The 15,215-nt window shown below is 47.4% G+C and overlaps 2 protein-coding genes across 17 annotated transcripts in view; both read right to left on the bottom strand.

Moving 5' to 3' along the window:
- Positions 1–15,005, bottom strand: part of ZC3H11A (zinc finger CCCH-type containing 11A) — a 41,540-nt gene extending 26,535 nt beyond the window's left edge. For 2 of the 16 annotated variants that reach the window (XM_070055137.1, XM_070055130.1), the window contains exons 1-3: positions 14,779–14,963; positions 9,126–9,179; positions 7,752–8,213 (exon numbers count right to left, since the gene is read on the bottom strand). The gene's annotated coding sequence lies outside the window, so the exon portion shown is untranslated. Of the gene's footprint in view, positions 1–7,751; positions 9,180–14,142; positions 14,345–14,778 lie in introns of all 16 variants that reach the window. The other 14 variants (XM_070055133.1, XM_070055132.1, XM_070055128.1 and 11 more) reach the window with 14 other exon arrangements.
- On the bottom strand, positions 9,378–14,050 carry ZBED6 (zinc finger BED-type containing 6). Its single transcript, XM_070055124.1, has one exon. The coding sequence runs from the start codon at positions 13,219–13,221 to the stop codon at positions 10,282–10,284; it is 2,940 nt and encodes a 979-aa protein (XP_069911225.1). The 5' UTR covers positions 13,222–14,050; the 3' UTR covers positions 9,378–10,281.
- Positions 15,006–15,215: the final 210 nt, after the last annotated feature.

The raw sequence follows: 15,215 nt of genomic DNA, 5'->3' as shown, positions 1-15,215 counted from the left end.
ATCCAGCTCTCAGCTATGGCCTAGGAAGGCAGAAGATGGCCCAAATCCTTGGGCCTCTGCACCTGTGTGGGAGACCCAGAAGAACCTCCTGGCTCCTGGCTTCAGATCGGCGCAGCTCCGGCCATTGTGGACATCTGGGGAGTGAACCAGCGGATTGAAGACCTCTCTCTCCCTCTCTCTCTGCCTCTACTTCTCTCTGTGTTTAACTCTTGACTTCCAAGTTAATAATAAATAAATCTTTAAAAATAAATAAATAAAAAGAAATTTATAGTTTTGATAAAGTAGTTTTCATTGAAATGAAAGAATTCAAATGCCTTCATAAAAGTATTTTTGTGGGGCTGGGGCTGGGGCATAGCGGGTAAAGCCGCCGCCTGCAGTACTGGCTGGCATCCCATATGGGCGCCAGTTCGAGTCCTGGCCGCTCCACTTCCATTCCAGCTCTCTGCTGTGGCCTGGGATAGCAGAAGAAGATGGCCCAAGTCCTTGGGCCCCTGCACTCGCACGGGATACCCAGAAGATGCTCCTGGCTCCTGGCTTCGGTTCGGCCGTTGCGCCTAACTGGGGAGTGAACCAGCGAGTGAAAGACCTCTCTCTCTCCTTCTGTGCCTATCCTTCTCTCTCTATGTAACTGTGACTTTCAAGTAAAATAAATAAATTTTTTAAGAAAAGTATGTTTGTATTTAAAAAGTATGTAATTATGAGGTGGGAAATCCTATTCAGATAGAATACTCATGAGGCATCTTCTAAAGCTAGCTTCGAGAAGAAGCTGGCTGAAGAGCTGCACCCCAATTTCAATCAAGGAGCAGCTTCAATCTTCCTGGTTCTTCCCATGGAACAGTGACTCAACAAAACAACCAAACTCGGCCTACTTCCTGCCATTTCCTGTTCTCCACACCTACAGGATCTCAGAGAGCTTCTGTGAAAGCGAAAACACTAACAAAACACACAAGAGAATCTGGAAGGGTTTCTACAAAGTCATATACCAAAAGATTAGGTTTCAGAAACACTGACCTACAAACTATACAAAATCTACAGAAATCACGTAAAATTCCACATGTCTCCCACTAGGAATTCCTCACCAAGAAGAGTATGCCATGATGATGAGTACCAGCCTTGAGTCAACAGTCTGGATTAGGAGGAAGAGTCTGCACCTAAATATGTACCCAAATTTTTAACACAATTCCATTTCTAGAATTTATCCTGGGGTAAAAATACTGACAAATATTCAAGGTTATAATGCCTAAGTTTGTCACTATGTTGCTTCTACTCATGAAACAACAACCCATAAAACCAAATGCTCAAAAGTTGGAGACTGTTTAAAAAATTTATGATATAGGGGCTGGCACTGTGGCTGGCCTGTAGCGCCAGCACCCCATATTGGATGCGCAGGTTCAAGTCCTGGCTGTTCCACTTCTGATCCAGCTCTCTGCTATGGCCTGGGAAAGCAGTGGAAGATGGCCCAAGTCCTGGGGCCCTTGCACCCATATGGGAGACCCTGAAGAAGCTCCTGGCTCCTGGCTTTGAACCAGCCCAGCTCCAGCCATGAGGCCATTTGGGAAGTGAACCACTGGATGGAAGACTTCCCTCTGTCTGTCTCTCTCCCTCTGCCTCTCTGTAAATCTGCTTTTCAAATATATAAATAAACCCTAAGAAAAAAACCTTATGACATATACATATAATATGACAATATACAGACATTTCAAGGTTTGGAACCAAAAGTGGATGCTGCAGGGAAAAGAATACCTAGAAATGCGGAGTAGCTTTGGAATTGGGTGATGGATGTAGCCTGAGAGTTTTGAGGTCCTGTCCTTGCTGCTTTATAAGAAAATATAAGGGGATGGGGCTGGCGCTTAGTGGATAAAGCTGCCACCTGCAGTGCCAGCATCCTATATGGGCACCAGTTCAAGTCCCTGATGCTCCACTTCTGATCCAGCTCTCTGTTATGGCCTGGGAAGGCAGAAGATGGTCCAAGTCCTTGGGCCCCTGCACCCGTATGGGAGACTCAGAAGAAGCTCCTGGCTCCTGGCTGTGGACAGGTGCAGCTCTGGCCATTGCAGCCATCTGAGCACTGAACCATATGGAAGACCACCCCCTGCCTCTGCCTCTCTGTAATTCTGCCTTTCAAATAAATAAATAAATCTTAAAAAAAAAAAAGAGAGGAAAATGATACATAAAAAATGAACTATTAAGAAACCAGAACTTGGAAAAACTCGTAAAATTTCAGCCTTTCAATACTGCAAAAAAACCCTAAGAAGCCTGTTTTGTAGAGAATGCCAAGGATGTTTGCTGAAGAGATGAGCTGTGTGACTATGGATCCAATCAACCACCCCAGCAAAAATCCCTGCCAGCTCAACGCAGCAGCTGAGATGCCTCTAAGGCACGCCTGCATCCCTCACCTGACCGTGTGGTTGGAGTCCTGGCTCCTCTGCCTCCAATCCCAGCTTCCTGCTAATGCACAACCTAGGAGGCAGCGGACGACAACGCGAGTACCTGGGTCCCTGTCATCCATGTGGGAGACCTATACTGTCTGGCTCCTGACTTTGGTGTGGCCCAGCCCTGTTACAGGAATCTAGCGAGTGAATCGGTGAATTAAAGACCTCTGTCTCTCTTGCACACCGCCTTTCAAATCGGGGGGAAACACATGCTGTCAGTTTGTACGGAAAGGGACAGACGTGCACATGAGGAAGATGATGTGAAGACACACAGGAAGAGGACAGCCATGTACCTGCTGTCAAGGAATGCAAGAACACCAGAAGCTACAGGAGGCAAGGATGCCACTACCAGTTTTAGAGGGAGAATGACCCTGCTGACCTTTTCAGGAAAAAGATTCCACAACTGTGATGTTACAAATTTCTATTATCTAAAGCAAAAATGTCAATCTAGAGAAAAACCTCTGACTTTCTCAAAAGTTCAAATGGATTACAGATCTAAATATAAAATACTAAACTACAGAACTCTTACAGACACAAGAGACAAGTGACCCTGAGGATGGTGACGACTCTTCATATTTAACACTGAAAGCAAAATTCTTGAAGGAAAGCTCCTTACTGGACATCACGGAAATCACAAATGTTGGCTCTGTGAAAGCACTGCTAAGAGAATGAAAGGAGCCACAGGCTTGGAGAAAAAAATGTTGCGAAACACTTATCTGATAAGGACTGATACCCAAAATCCACAAAGAACTCTTAAAACTCAACAAGAAAACAAAACGCCAGATGGTAAATAAGCACATGAGAAGATCCCCAATTTTGCCGCTGCCTATGACACCAGCATCCCACATGGGCATCCCAGCAGTTCTGCTTCCGATCCAGCTCCCTGCTGATGACCTGGGAAAGTCAGCAGAGGATGGCCCAAGTGTTTGGGCCCCTGCATCCACGTGGGAGACTGGAATGGCTCTGGATTTCAGGCTGGCCCAGCCCTGACAGCTGTAGCCATCTGGAGAGTGACCCAGCAGATGAAAGATTTCTGTCTCTCCCTCTCTCTCTGTGACTCTTTCAAATTAAAAAAATAAATAAATAAATAGGATCCTCCATTTCATTTTAATAGAGACCGCAAATTCCTTTTTAAAAGGCTAAAACTCAAATCACTGACAACAGTAAATGAGAATGAAGACGTAGAACAGGGAAGTACCGAAAATATACACTATAACGTTAGCAGCAGTTAATGCCATGGTGGTAAGAGCATAGGGTATTATTTTGACAATCAGAATAACATGATGCTCTGTCTGTAAATGCCCTTCCAGTAAAATAAATAAGTCTTTAAAAAAAAAAAAAAGGAAAAAAAATAACATGGGTTTGGGATTGCGGTATAAAGGGTTCAGCTTAGCTGCCTGCAATGCCAGCATCCCACATCAGCACTGGTTTGAGTCTCAGGTACTCTACTTCTGTCCCAGTTTCCTGCTAATGCACCTGGAAAAGCAGCAGAGGATGGCCCAAATGCTTGGGCCCCTGCCACCCACATGGGAGTTTCAGACTCATGGCTTTGGCCTGATTCAGTCCTGGCTGCTGCAGCCATTTTGGGGAGTGAGTGTGGACTGAAGATCTCCCTCCCTTCTCCCCCGTAACTATGCCTTTCAAATAAATTCATAAATCTTTTTTTAAAAATTAAGTTTTCTAATATAATATATAATAAGGATTTAAGCCTGCTCTAGTTGGCCTGACCATTATTGATTTGCTATAGCTTGGGACAAGGGCTGGACCTCACTGATCCACTCAGTAGGGCTCCCTTGACCTCAAACCCAGGGAATCCATTCTAGCATGTGCCAAAAGGTAACTTAAAAAACCACCTCAGGCCGGCGCCACGGCTCAACAGGCTAATCCTCCGCCTAGCGGCGCCGGCACACCGGGTTCTAGTCCCGGTCGGGGCCCCGGATTCTGTCCCGGTTGCCCCTCTTCCAGGCCAGCTCTCTGCTGTGGCCAGGGAGTGCAGTGGAGGATGGCCCAAGTGCTTGGGCCCTGCACCCCATGGGAGACCAGGATAAGTTCCTGGCTCCTGCCATCGGATCAGCGCGGTGCGCCGGCCGCAGCGCACCAGCTGCAGTGGCCATTGGGCAGTGAACCAACGGAAAAGGAAGACCTTTCTGTCTGTCTCTCTCTCACTGTCCACTCTGCCTGTCAAAACAAACAAACAAAACACAACTTTATGTTCAGGGCCGGCACTGTGTAGAGGTGGGTAAAGCCACCACCTGCAGTGCCAGCATCCCTTATGGGCACTGGTTCGAGTCCCGGTTGCTCCACTTCCAATCCAGCTCTCTGCTATGGCCTGGGAAAGCAGCAGCAGATGGCTCACGTCCTTGGTCCCCTGCACCCACGTGGGAGACCCAGAAGAAGCTCCTGGTTCCTGGTTTCAGATCAGCGCAGCTCCAGCCGTTGTGGCCAACTGGGGAATGAACCAGCAGATGGAAGACCTCTCTCTGGCTCATCCTCCATTGCTTTTCTCAGGCACATGAGCAGGGAGCCGCATCTCAAGTAGAGCACCTGGGGCTCAAACCAGCGCCCCTATGGGTTGCCGGATGGTGCCAAGGGGTTGGCTTTACCTACTATGCCACAACACTGGCCCCAGGACTTAATTCTTTAAAGGGATTGTTACATGCCAAACAGAACTTTTCTCTGAAGACTTCTCTACTATTCACAGAGGAATTTTTGAATTCCAGTGATGATACAAACTTCCAGGGGGGGAAAAAGACTGATAACAAAATTACATTTGACATTATCAGTTTTTTCCATTTGAATAATGTCAAAGATGTCTGCCATACATGCAGCATTTAAAACACATTATGGGGGCTGGTGCTGTGGCACAGCAGGTAAAGCCACCACCAGCTGTGCCGGCATCCCATTTGGGCGCAGGTTCAAGTCCAGGCTGCTCTACTTCCAATCCAGCTCTCTGCTATGGCCTGGGAAAGCAGCAGCAGATGGCCCAAGTTCTTAAGGACCCCTGCACCCATGTAGGAGACCTGGAGGAAGCTCCTGGCTTCCTGATCGACACAGCTCTGGCTGTTGTAGCCAACTGGGGAGTGAACCAGTGGATGGAAGACTCTCACTCTCTCTCTCAATTTCAAACAAATAAACCTTTAAAAAAATAAAAAAAAACCACATTATGACCTTTTATTTAGATTTGTCCCCAAAATAAGAATGGCTTAACATTAGAAATTCATTATTTTAGGGCCAGTGCTGTGGCATAGCAGGTTAAAGCCCTGGCCTGAAGCGCCGACATCCCATATGGTTGCTAGTTCGAGTCCCAGCTGCTCCTATTCCGATCCAGCTCTCTGCTATGGCCTAGGAAAGCAGTAGAGGATGGCCCAAGTCCTTGGGTCCCTGCACCCGCGTGGGGGACACAAAAGAAGCTCCTGGCTCCTGCCTTCGGATTGGCGCAGCTCTGGCTGTTGCGACCATTTGGGGAGTGAACCAGCAGATGGAAAACCTCTCTCTCTGTCTCTACCTTTCTCTGTAACTGTCTTTCAAATAAATAAAAATAAAAGAAATTAATTATTTTAACAGTAACAGGGGATTAGAAAAAAATCAGAAAATATACCAACTATTAAAAAAAAGAAGATACACAAAAAGCAGTAAATTTCCTCTATTCCAGCAACCATCATTCAGGTAAAACACAGAGTCTCATTCAAAACAAAACTAGAAATCATAGCGCAATAGTGTAAGAGCCACATTACAAAGAAAAGCAAAAAACTATGAAATTACTACTAAAGCACAGAAAACCTGGATAACACACATAAATGGAGTAGAGTTTTAAAGTACCACCTCTCCCCCAAATATATGTTGAACACATTTCAAGTCAAAATTACGATACGAGTTATTACTGGAACCTGACAGACTGTAAAATCATCCAGAACACGTGTTTGAGAACACATTAAAAAAGGAACTGGGGCCGGCGCCGCGGCTCACTAGGCTAATCCTCGCGCCGGCCGCGGCGGCCATTGGAGGGTGAACCAACGTCAAAGGAAGACCTTTCTCTCTGTCTCTCTCTCACTCTCCACTCTGCCTGTCAAAAAAAAAAAAAAAAAAAAAAAAAGGAACTGGAGAGTCTTACTACAGACAGTGAATCTAACAATGTTCAAATATAACAAATAAATAAGTACACGGATCAGCAGAATTCAGGGGAATTAAAAGTAGAGTTTGCTAGTGAGAAAGAGTCTCAAGAATTCATGACTGCACTCAGCAAAAAGGCACAGCACACCTGACACTGTCTCCTACGCCTGTGGGAGGAAGAGAGTAACACCTGATCTCCAGACAGCACTGTTCACACAATCATCGGAGCACTGGGAAAAGTGCATCAGCTCAGGGTGAAAAACCTTCCAAAGCCAGAGAGATCAAGAGATAGAGAAGATGCAAAGCATTCACACAGCAAGAGATCCACAAGCACCATGGCCAAAGATGACTGCACCTACTGAAAGGGGCCCAAAGGCCTCAGGAGTGGTTCGGGAAAACTGATGCAGCCCCTTTACAGATTAGCTTAACAACTGTAAACATCAGCACCCAAGAGCTGCTTCTCAGGCATTCACAGAGGAGTGCTGAAGGCTGCTACTCTTTTTGTTTGTAATGGTCAAAGTTCACCGGTCCCCTAAATCCTGATCCATCCCCACAACAGGAACGCTATGCAGTCATGGAAAAGAAGATGCAGAGCAAAGCCGTGCTGTGAGCAAACATGACCGGTGTCTTCCCCGAGGAGGTGTGACTACAAGGAGATGTCTCCTGGGCTAGTCTTATTTTTCTTTTACAATATGCATATATAGGCCACCTAGCGGCACCGGCACACCAGGTTCTAGTCCTGGTCAGGGCGCCAGATTCTTTCCCGGTTGCCCCTCTTCCAGGCAGGCTCTCTGCTGTGGCCCGGGAGTGCAGTGGAGGATGGCCCAAGTGCTTGGGCCCTGCACCCCATGGGAGACCAGGAGAAGCACCTGGCTCCTGCCTTCGGATCAGCGCGGTGCGCCGGCCGCAGCGCGCCAGCCGTGGCAGCCATTGGAAGGTAAGCCAAAGGCAAAGGAAGACCTTTCTCTCTGTCTCTCTCTCATTATCCACTCCGCCTGTCAAAAATAAATAAATAAATAAATAAATAAATAAATAAATAAATACATATATAGTCCAAAAAGGAAAGAAGGAAAAATGATGAAAATCTAAAAGTCTGTATACAATCACAAGGAAAAAAAATGGACAACCTTTTAATTTCTTACTGATCCAGGAAAATTAGGCCTGAAATTATAAACATTCACTCTTTTACTGATGAAAGATCCCACTTACATTAGCTGGTTGCTCTCAACAGGAACGTCTGTGTCTTCACTGAGTCCAATCTATCACGCCTGTAGGTCGAACCAACACTCAATCCATGAATTAATAATAATGAGGCAGAAAGAATTTTCCTCCTCACATTGCCAAGGAAACCTCTCATCCACAATTGAAACACAGGATGTGTTTTAAAATATCCCCCAACTACTGGGAGATTAAGTCCATTCGAATAACCTTTGTCAGACTGGAGACAGCTAGGTTTAGTTATCTCCTCAAAGCCAAAAAACAACAAGACGAAGAAAAAAAGAGTTCATTTAAGGATGAACTTGAGGTTAAAAGTTATATATATATATAAAAAAATCCATCTTCCATAGCCGAACAATGTAATTTTAAAAAGGAAAAAAAAAAGAAAAAAAAAAAGAAAAAGCACACCAAAATTCAATAAGATCCAATTTCTGGTCTTCAAGATTTCTTCACCTATTAAGAAAAAAACAGAAACCTTCCCCCATCTTTATTATCTGTATAATAAAAGCATAATTGTATGTAAAAATAAAGTGTTTTATGTATAAAATATACATATACATATACACTAACTGGCTTAAACACACACATACATATACACAAAGGTGTAGAAATAAAACATCTGGGTAAGTTTCCCCTTTTAAAATACACTGTAAAAGCCTTTGGATTTGGGTTCATTGTAAAAATAGTGAACTTACATCAAAGCACCATGAAGTTAACATTACACTAAATTTTGCACAGCCCACAAAATTAAGAAGGGAAACCCCTTTCTATAGTTTGAGGTGTATAATATAGATGCATGTTTTATCATCACCATCAGGGAGTGTTTAACCAAAAAAGATAGAAACGCAGAGTTACAGAGTAACTGCAGAGCAGTGCAGCGAGCTGTGGGAGGCAGAGCGGCGGCAGAGCCATTCCGACCCGGCCCGCACTGTCAGAGCAGCGCCTATGGGGGAGCTTCGCTTCTCACAGCAGCACCAGAGTCGCCGGCAGGACAGTCAATACCGGCCCTGCAAAGGCTTGCTCATGCGGTCTAGTTCCAAATTCTTTACTAGTGACGGCCAAGGCTGAAGACTTTGTTATTATCCATTTGTTCTGCTTAGTAAAAGGGTAAACTTTTGGGAGTTGAAATTTCATTTCACAATGGTACAGTTACCATTTAAGAAATTTTAAAAAGACAAAATAAAAAAAAAAAAAACTTTCTTGATACATAAAATGAGTTCTAAATTTTTGAAAACAGCCCAGTAACAAAGCAATTTTGATTTTTACGTAATAAATACTACATAATTTCTAGGCTAAATCTTGCCAAATACTATCCAAGACAAAACTAAAATCAAAACTTAAAAAAAGTGGACACCTTTTACTCACACTTAATACTAGTCAATTTTCCAGGATTTTTTTGGGCAGGGAATATCCCCAAATCTAAAATGAAAAAAAGGAAAAATTGGGATCTTACATTAGTTATTCAGTCTGAAACTTCTAATAGACTTTCACTAAAATTTCCTGGCCTCCCACTCAATCACTGAAACCTATTTCCAGGGTGGAAAGGAATCTTAAAGATCACTGCAATCGACTCACTCGCTTCATCAATGATTCCTGACGGAGAACACTGACTGCTTATTTTTAGTTAAGAATACAGCATTATGGATTATTAGGTATGTTCTTTAAAAGAGCACCTGAAGTTAGAGAAACATTCTTTGGGAAATGCATAATGGGTTTGTCAAAGTATGCTCGGAGGACTTTCATTTCAATTCCCATTCAATTCTTACAAGCTTCCTCTTATTTACCCATAAAGTATACAACGCACCTGTAAAATCTTATTGTTTTTATACTACTTTATAAAGGTTAAAAAAGGCAATTCCAGGACTAAACGTAATTTTTTCCTAACTGGTTTCTATTGCTTCCGTTTCCCATAGATCCCATCCTAAACATAGAGGCTAACTATCACATTTGGTAATTTGAAATCATAAAGCTGACCAGTATGAGGAGGTAATTGTAAATTTCCAATCATAAAACAATTTGCGGATTTTCTTTTGGCCAAGTTGTAAGCACCAGGGTTTTAATGAAAGAGAAAAATGGAGGGGGCGGGGAAAGGAAATATCATCTTAGTAGCCTGTTTTTTTCCCTCTCGTTTCATTGGTTTCTGAATAATCAAACTTCCCATACTGGGGGAAATTTTTACTTAAAACCAATTACTAGTAGATCAACCCACCAACCAGAAACAGTCTAAGGCTTTTCAATGCTGCACTATATTTTTTTTAGTTAAAAAAATATATTTTCTCTCTCAGTCAATATAAAAATTTCAAGTGCTAGCTACACTGAGCTACAACTGTGAAGTCTTTCTGAGGTTAACTTTATCAATATCATATTGCCTCTGAGGAATTTTCAGCCCCTTCTGTGTTTTCAGGTTTCCCCAGATTTGTTTTATAAAGAGTGATTAGTATGACTATATGTAACAACTATAACAATAAGGATATGGTAACATAGCAAAAAGTTCCCATTTTAAATGGAGAAAGGAAAAAAATTAAGGTAGTATTTCTTTTTCAGTCCTTTGAACAGCTTCATTCTCAGGATCCCAACTCAGAACCAATGTAGAATAATCATAGTTAACATTTTTCAAGTTCATTTTCAGAAACATCAGCTGTTCTACATTGTCGAAGTCCAGGCTCATGATCTGCTTTGGATGAAAGTGGCTATTGGTAGTAAAGATACATTCAGACTGCCAGCTACACATGGGGCAGCTCAGATACTGAACCGCAACTTGGGTCAACGCTGGCCAGAGGCTCACCTTCCCCTGCCAGTACACCAAGGGGTCATCGCCTCCCGCGGGCTCTGAGTACTCCTCCTGGAAGTACTCGTCCACTACTGCTGCAGCACAAGGGAACAGGGAGCTTCTGCTTCCAGCCGCAGCACCGCCTGCAGCTGCGCTCTCGAGAGACACTGAACTGGAGGCGCCTTCTTTCAGAGCGGAGCTAAATGAATCGGCCCCTACTGCAGCTAAGGGCCCAGAGCCTCCTGAAGAGGCAACCTGGCACACCTCTGGTGACGATGCCATGTAATTACAAACCTCTTCCGCAAGGATTTGTTTGTAGGTTTCTAAATCAGCACCTTGAGGGAAAAAGTCTTCCAAACTGTTTTTAAAGCAAGGATCTAACAAAGCAGCCAGGATACAGGGCTTGGATCTGAGCATGGCACTCAGCAGGGTGTCGGTCTCGAGTTTCAGAGATAAACTGTCCACCAGATTGAGGGCCTGAGTGATGCCTCTGAGCTGAAACTCCTCTCTGAGTCTCTGTAAGGAAAGCAGCAGGTGGCGGATCAGGGGCAGCACCTGATTCAGTCCTGTGGTCCTCACGCTCACTTTCTGCGTGGCCTCCTCAAAAGGCTTCAGAATATCACAGACGTAGGTCATCAGAGTCCACTGCAGGGAAGTCAGCACAACCCCACTGGCTCTCCCAAGGCTGTGGTGCACTGAGTAGCAATGCTCCAAGAGCCACTTTAACATATGGAAGGTGGAAATCCAATGGCCAGCTTCATCCTGCTTCAGGTTCTTCCATGGAAGTTGGTGATCATTTTGGAACTCCTGCAGTATCTGACGGGCCTTGACGGAATGGCTAAAATGATGACATGTTTTCCTAGCTGCCACTAACATATTCTCAATGCTTTTGTGCTCACAGAAAAAGTCCTGAATGACTATATTCAAGCAATGCAGGAAGCACGGCACATGGGTAAAACCGCCATCTCTGATTGCATGTACCACACTTGAGGAATTGTCAGAAACAATGAAGCTAGGGATAAGGAAATTAGGTGAAAGCCACAGACCGATCTGGTCATTCAATTCTTGTAAAATGTTGGTTATCAAACAGTCTTTGGCTAAACCTGTAACACAAAGCACTGCCCACTTCCTAAAACTGGGCATCCTGTCATCATGGGAAGAGGCAGTTTCCAAGGAGACCCAGTGTACAGTCACGATGAAGTAGTCAGTGGATGGGTCGTGGGTCCATATGTCAACAGTCAGGTGGATCTTTTGGCTCTGAACATTCTCCAGAGTCAAGAAAATTTTTTCTCTGACACAGTCGTACAACTGAGGCACAGCCTTAGTGAAAAAGTAAGTCTCTGACGGCAGTCTGTAGTCTGGGGCCACAACCTGCAGGAAGCGCTGGAAGGCCGGGCTCGAGAAGTAGCTGTAGGGGTGCATGTCCTCCACGATCATCTGAATGACGGCCTGACTGATCTGACTGGAGCCTGGGTTCTCACAACGCGCGGTCTGCTTCTCCGGCACGGGCTGCAGACTGCCCTGCTCGACAGCAGGAACAGGACTCTCGGGCCTATTCTCAACCTCCAACACGGGAGGTTCGTCTGAATCAGAGTCACTGAGGTCCTCGGCTGTGAGCTCCTGGCTGCCGGTGGACTTCTCTCCGTGCACAGCATCACTCAAGAGATCATTGCTTTCAGTCTCTGCCTCGTCTGAGCCGTTGCCAACAGCTCCACTGTCCTTGTTGGCAACAGCCCAGTGGATGGGGTGCGTGGCCTGCAGGTGTCTCTGAAGGGTTGAGGTTCCCAAGTGGGAGCCTGGCCTGCCCCGGCTCACGCTCCTCTTACAAATATTACACACAGCTCTGGAAATGTGCTGAGGATCGGTGTAAAAAAAATTCCAAACTGCAGATGTCTTGGCTCGGGTTCCAGGAATCAAGGCATGCTTGACAATGTTACTTTTGATGAGAAATCTCCCTCTTTCTGCCCTCAGGGCATCAGACGCTGATTTATCACGTTTCTTACCCATCCTACTATCATCTAATGGGTCGGTGGGAATATATTCAAAGCTTCCATTGCTTCCAGGAGAAGAGGGAGACAGAGATACATCCAAGCTGAAGTCCTCCTCCCCACTAGTGACTCCAAATTTGTTGGCCCTGGTCCAGTGCGGCGAATGCCGCGCCTGCAGGTGCCGCTGGAGCGTGGACGTGCCGAGATGGCTGCCTGGCTTGCCCCTGCTGACGCTCTTCTCACAGAGGTTGCAGATGGCTCGCCAGGTGTACTGGGGGTCCACGTGGAAGAAGTGCCACACGATGGAGGTCTTCGCTCTGGTGCTGGGTAGATAAATCTGTTTCTCTATGTTGCTCTCGAAAAGCCCCTCCTCATCCTGCTCAGGGGCACTGGGAGCCAACAAGGCAGGGGTGTCTGCAACAGGCCTCCCCGAGCCCAGGTCCTTACTGAACTTCTTAGCAAGAAGCAGCTTTTTTCGGCGCCTCTTCCCTTTGATCCGCAGCCCCTTCTTTCTCTTCTTTTTAGCAGGCAGTTTTGCCTCTCTGTCCACTGCCTCTGCCACCATCTTTCCGTCTACCACGTCATCCTCATCGGTGTTAGAATGAACAGGAACGCACCCCAGAATCCCAGCACCCCCGAAGGTGCTGCACCTTCTGCCAGGAGAGAGGGAGGAGACCGGCACACTGAGAGCACACACACTCATCCTCTCCACGCCGGGCTCGGCTCGTGGGTCTACCACTCCGGCTGGCGTGCAGGGTCTGTCCTCCGGCTTCTACGGCGGTCAGATTCCCTGCGGACCAATGACTTCCAAGCCAGCTTACTTGTGCAGGAAAACTGAGGGCAATGGAGAACATTCCCACACACTTCCTTAAAGGGCTCTAAGATCCCTTCTAACTTTCTGAGCTCTGAATTCAAATCGTTCAGTGTTGTCATGCTCCAGAAATCAGAGCTGAAGTCCACTCTCCCACAGGCACAGAGCTGGTGGCAGCAGCTAGAAGCCAGGTCTCCCAAATCCCAGGCTCGTGTTCCTTCTGCTTCATCAAGAACTCTGTCTGAAATGCCTTCGGCTTTCAAGACACGTGTTTTTATGATGCCTCGCCATAGCAAGCAACATCGACTTTCCCTTAACTCTGCAATTAATTATTTTCAGCAAATTTCATTTAAACAAAAACATAGTGCATCATTCAGCATTCATCAGAGGACTGAGATTTGCCAATGCAACCCCCAAAGTCAATTCTGGAAAGCTAAATCAGACTCCACATACTGGTCATTAACAGCAAATGCGCGTTCAGCTCTTTGGGCTCTAACTAAAAAGTAACACAATTTTTAAAAGTGCGGATAGCTGGAAAAAACGCTGTGATAGAAAAGCCAGGTAGCAAGGTGCATTTCTGACTCCCTGTTTGTACCTCTGGGGCGCAGGTGTGCTTAGCCCGGAGCAGCATCACAGCTCACCACCGGCCGGGGCTCCTGCACTCCTGCTGGGTGGCTCCCTCCCCGCCCAAGGCCTACGCACGTTCACCCTAGAAAGCATCGCTACCCCCTAGCCCCACCGCCTCCTCCTCCAGCCCAGAGCCAAGGCCTGGAAGCTGTCAAGCACAGAGGCCTGCCCGCTAAGAATCCGCACCGCTTATGGGAGCCTAGGGGCGCTCCTCAGCACGGTCCCAGCGACCCCTCGGGGAGATCGGCAGTGTCCCTGCAGCTCCGGACTCCGATGCTGCGGGCGGGGGCGGGAGCGTGCGAGCGTGGGGAATGGGGGTAGGATACCGGAATGCGGTCGGTGGCTTTCTGTGTGTGGAGTTTGAGAAAACCTCCAAAGTGCTGGGGCCCTGGAGAGGAAGGAGAGGAGGTAAATTCAGCTCCCGGCACCCGGCCTGACGGAGGCGGGGAGGCAGGAAGCTCGCCGGTGTCAGCTCACCCCCCCCGGAGCCGCGGGAGCCGGCCAGCGGGGCTGCTCCCGGGTGCCCGAGTCGCCGACACCGGATGTGGGGGAGGGGAGGCGGCCGCTCGGGACCGGAGCAGGCGCCGCAGGGAGGGTGGGGGCGGGGAGACGGAGAAGCGAGCGGGAGCCCGGGGCTCCCCGTGCGGGCCGCGGCCGGGGGATGCGGGAGGGTCGTCCCGGCGGGGCTGAAGGACCCCCGCTCTGACTCCCCCGGCTAGGCCGCGACCCAGGGGCGAGGGGAGGCCGCTGCCACTCCCCTCGCCCTCTCCCCCACCTCCCCGGCCCCGAGCCTCCCGGGAACGAAAAAACGGGTCTAGTTACCAGAGAACAGAAACTTTACCGAACCGATGACACTATCCCCGACTCCTGCTCGCTGCCACGTCTTTCTTCTTTCTTAAGCGCTGCCGCCCGCCGTCCGCCCAGCAGCAAAACCAGCAGAAATCCAAGACTGCCAGCGTCAAAGATGGCGCCCGGCTACAGACTCGACTCTAAGGCCCGGCTAGTGCAAGTGCCAGCGCGACGCCGCGCGCGGGGATCCTGGGAAATGTAGTTCCTCTGTAAGGCCGGAGGCCTAAGATGGCTTCCTGGGTCACAGAGTCACGTGAGGGGGCGGGGCGAGGCGGCCGTGCCCGCGCCCGGAGTGCACGTCGGGAAGTCGCTGGGCTCCTGGAGTCGGTTTTTGGCGCAGTTCGGGTTTTGTTTTTCTTCTCACATCAGCTAAAGCTGGGAGCTTCCAGAGCCGTGTGGACGCGCGTCTT

The sequence above is a fragment of the Oryctolagus cuniculus genome, chromosome 13 (assembly GCF_964237555.1).
Source record: "Oryctolagus cuniculus chromosome 13, mOryCun1.1, whole genome shotgun sequence".
In the NCBI taxonomy this organism is placed as follows: Eukaryota; Metazoa; Chordata; class Mammalia; order Lagomorpha; family Leporidae; genus Oryctolagus; species Oryctolagus cuniculus.
Note: the sequence above shows the minus strand (reverse complement) of the source record. Positions and strands in the feature narration are given on the sequence as shown.

Excerpts from the sequence above, each read along its gene's own strand:
- ZBED6 (XM_070055124.1), bottom strand. The coding sequence starts at position 13,221 with ATGAGTGTGTGTGCTCTCAGTGTGCCGGTCTCCTCCCTCTCTCCTGGC.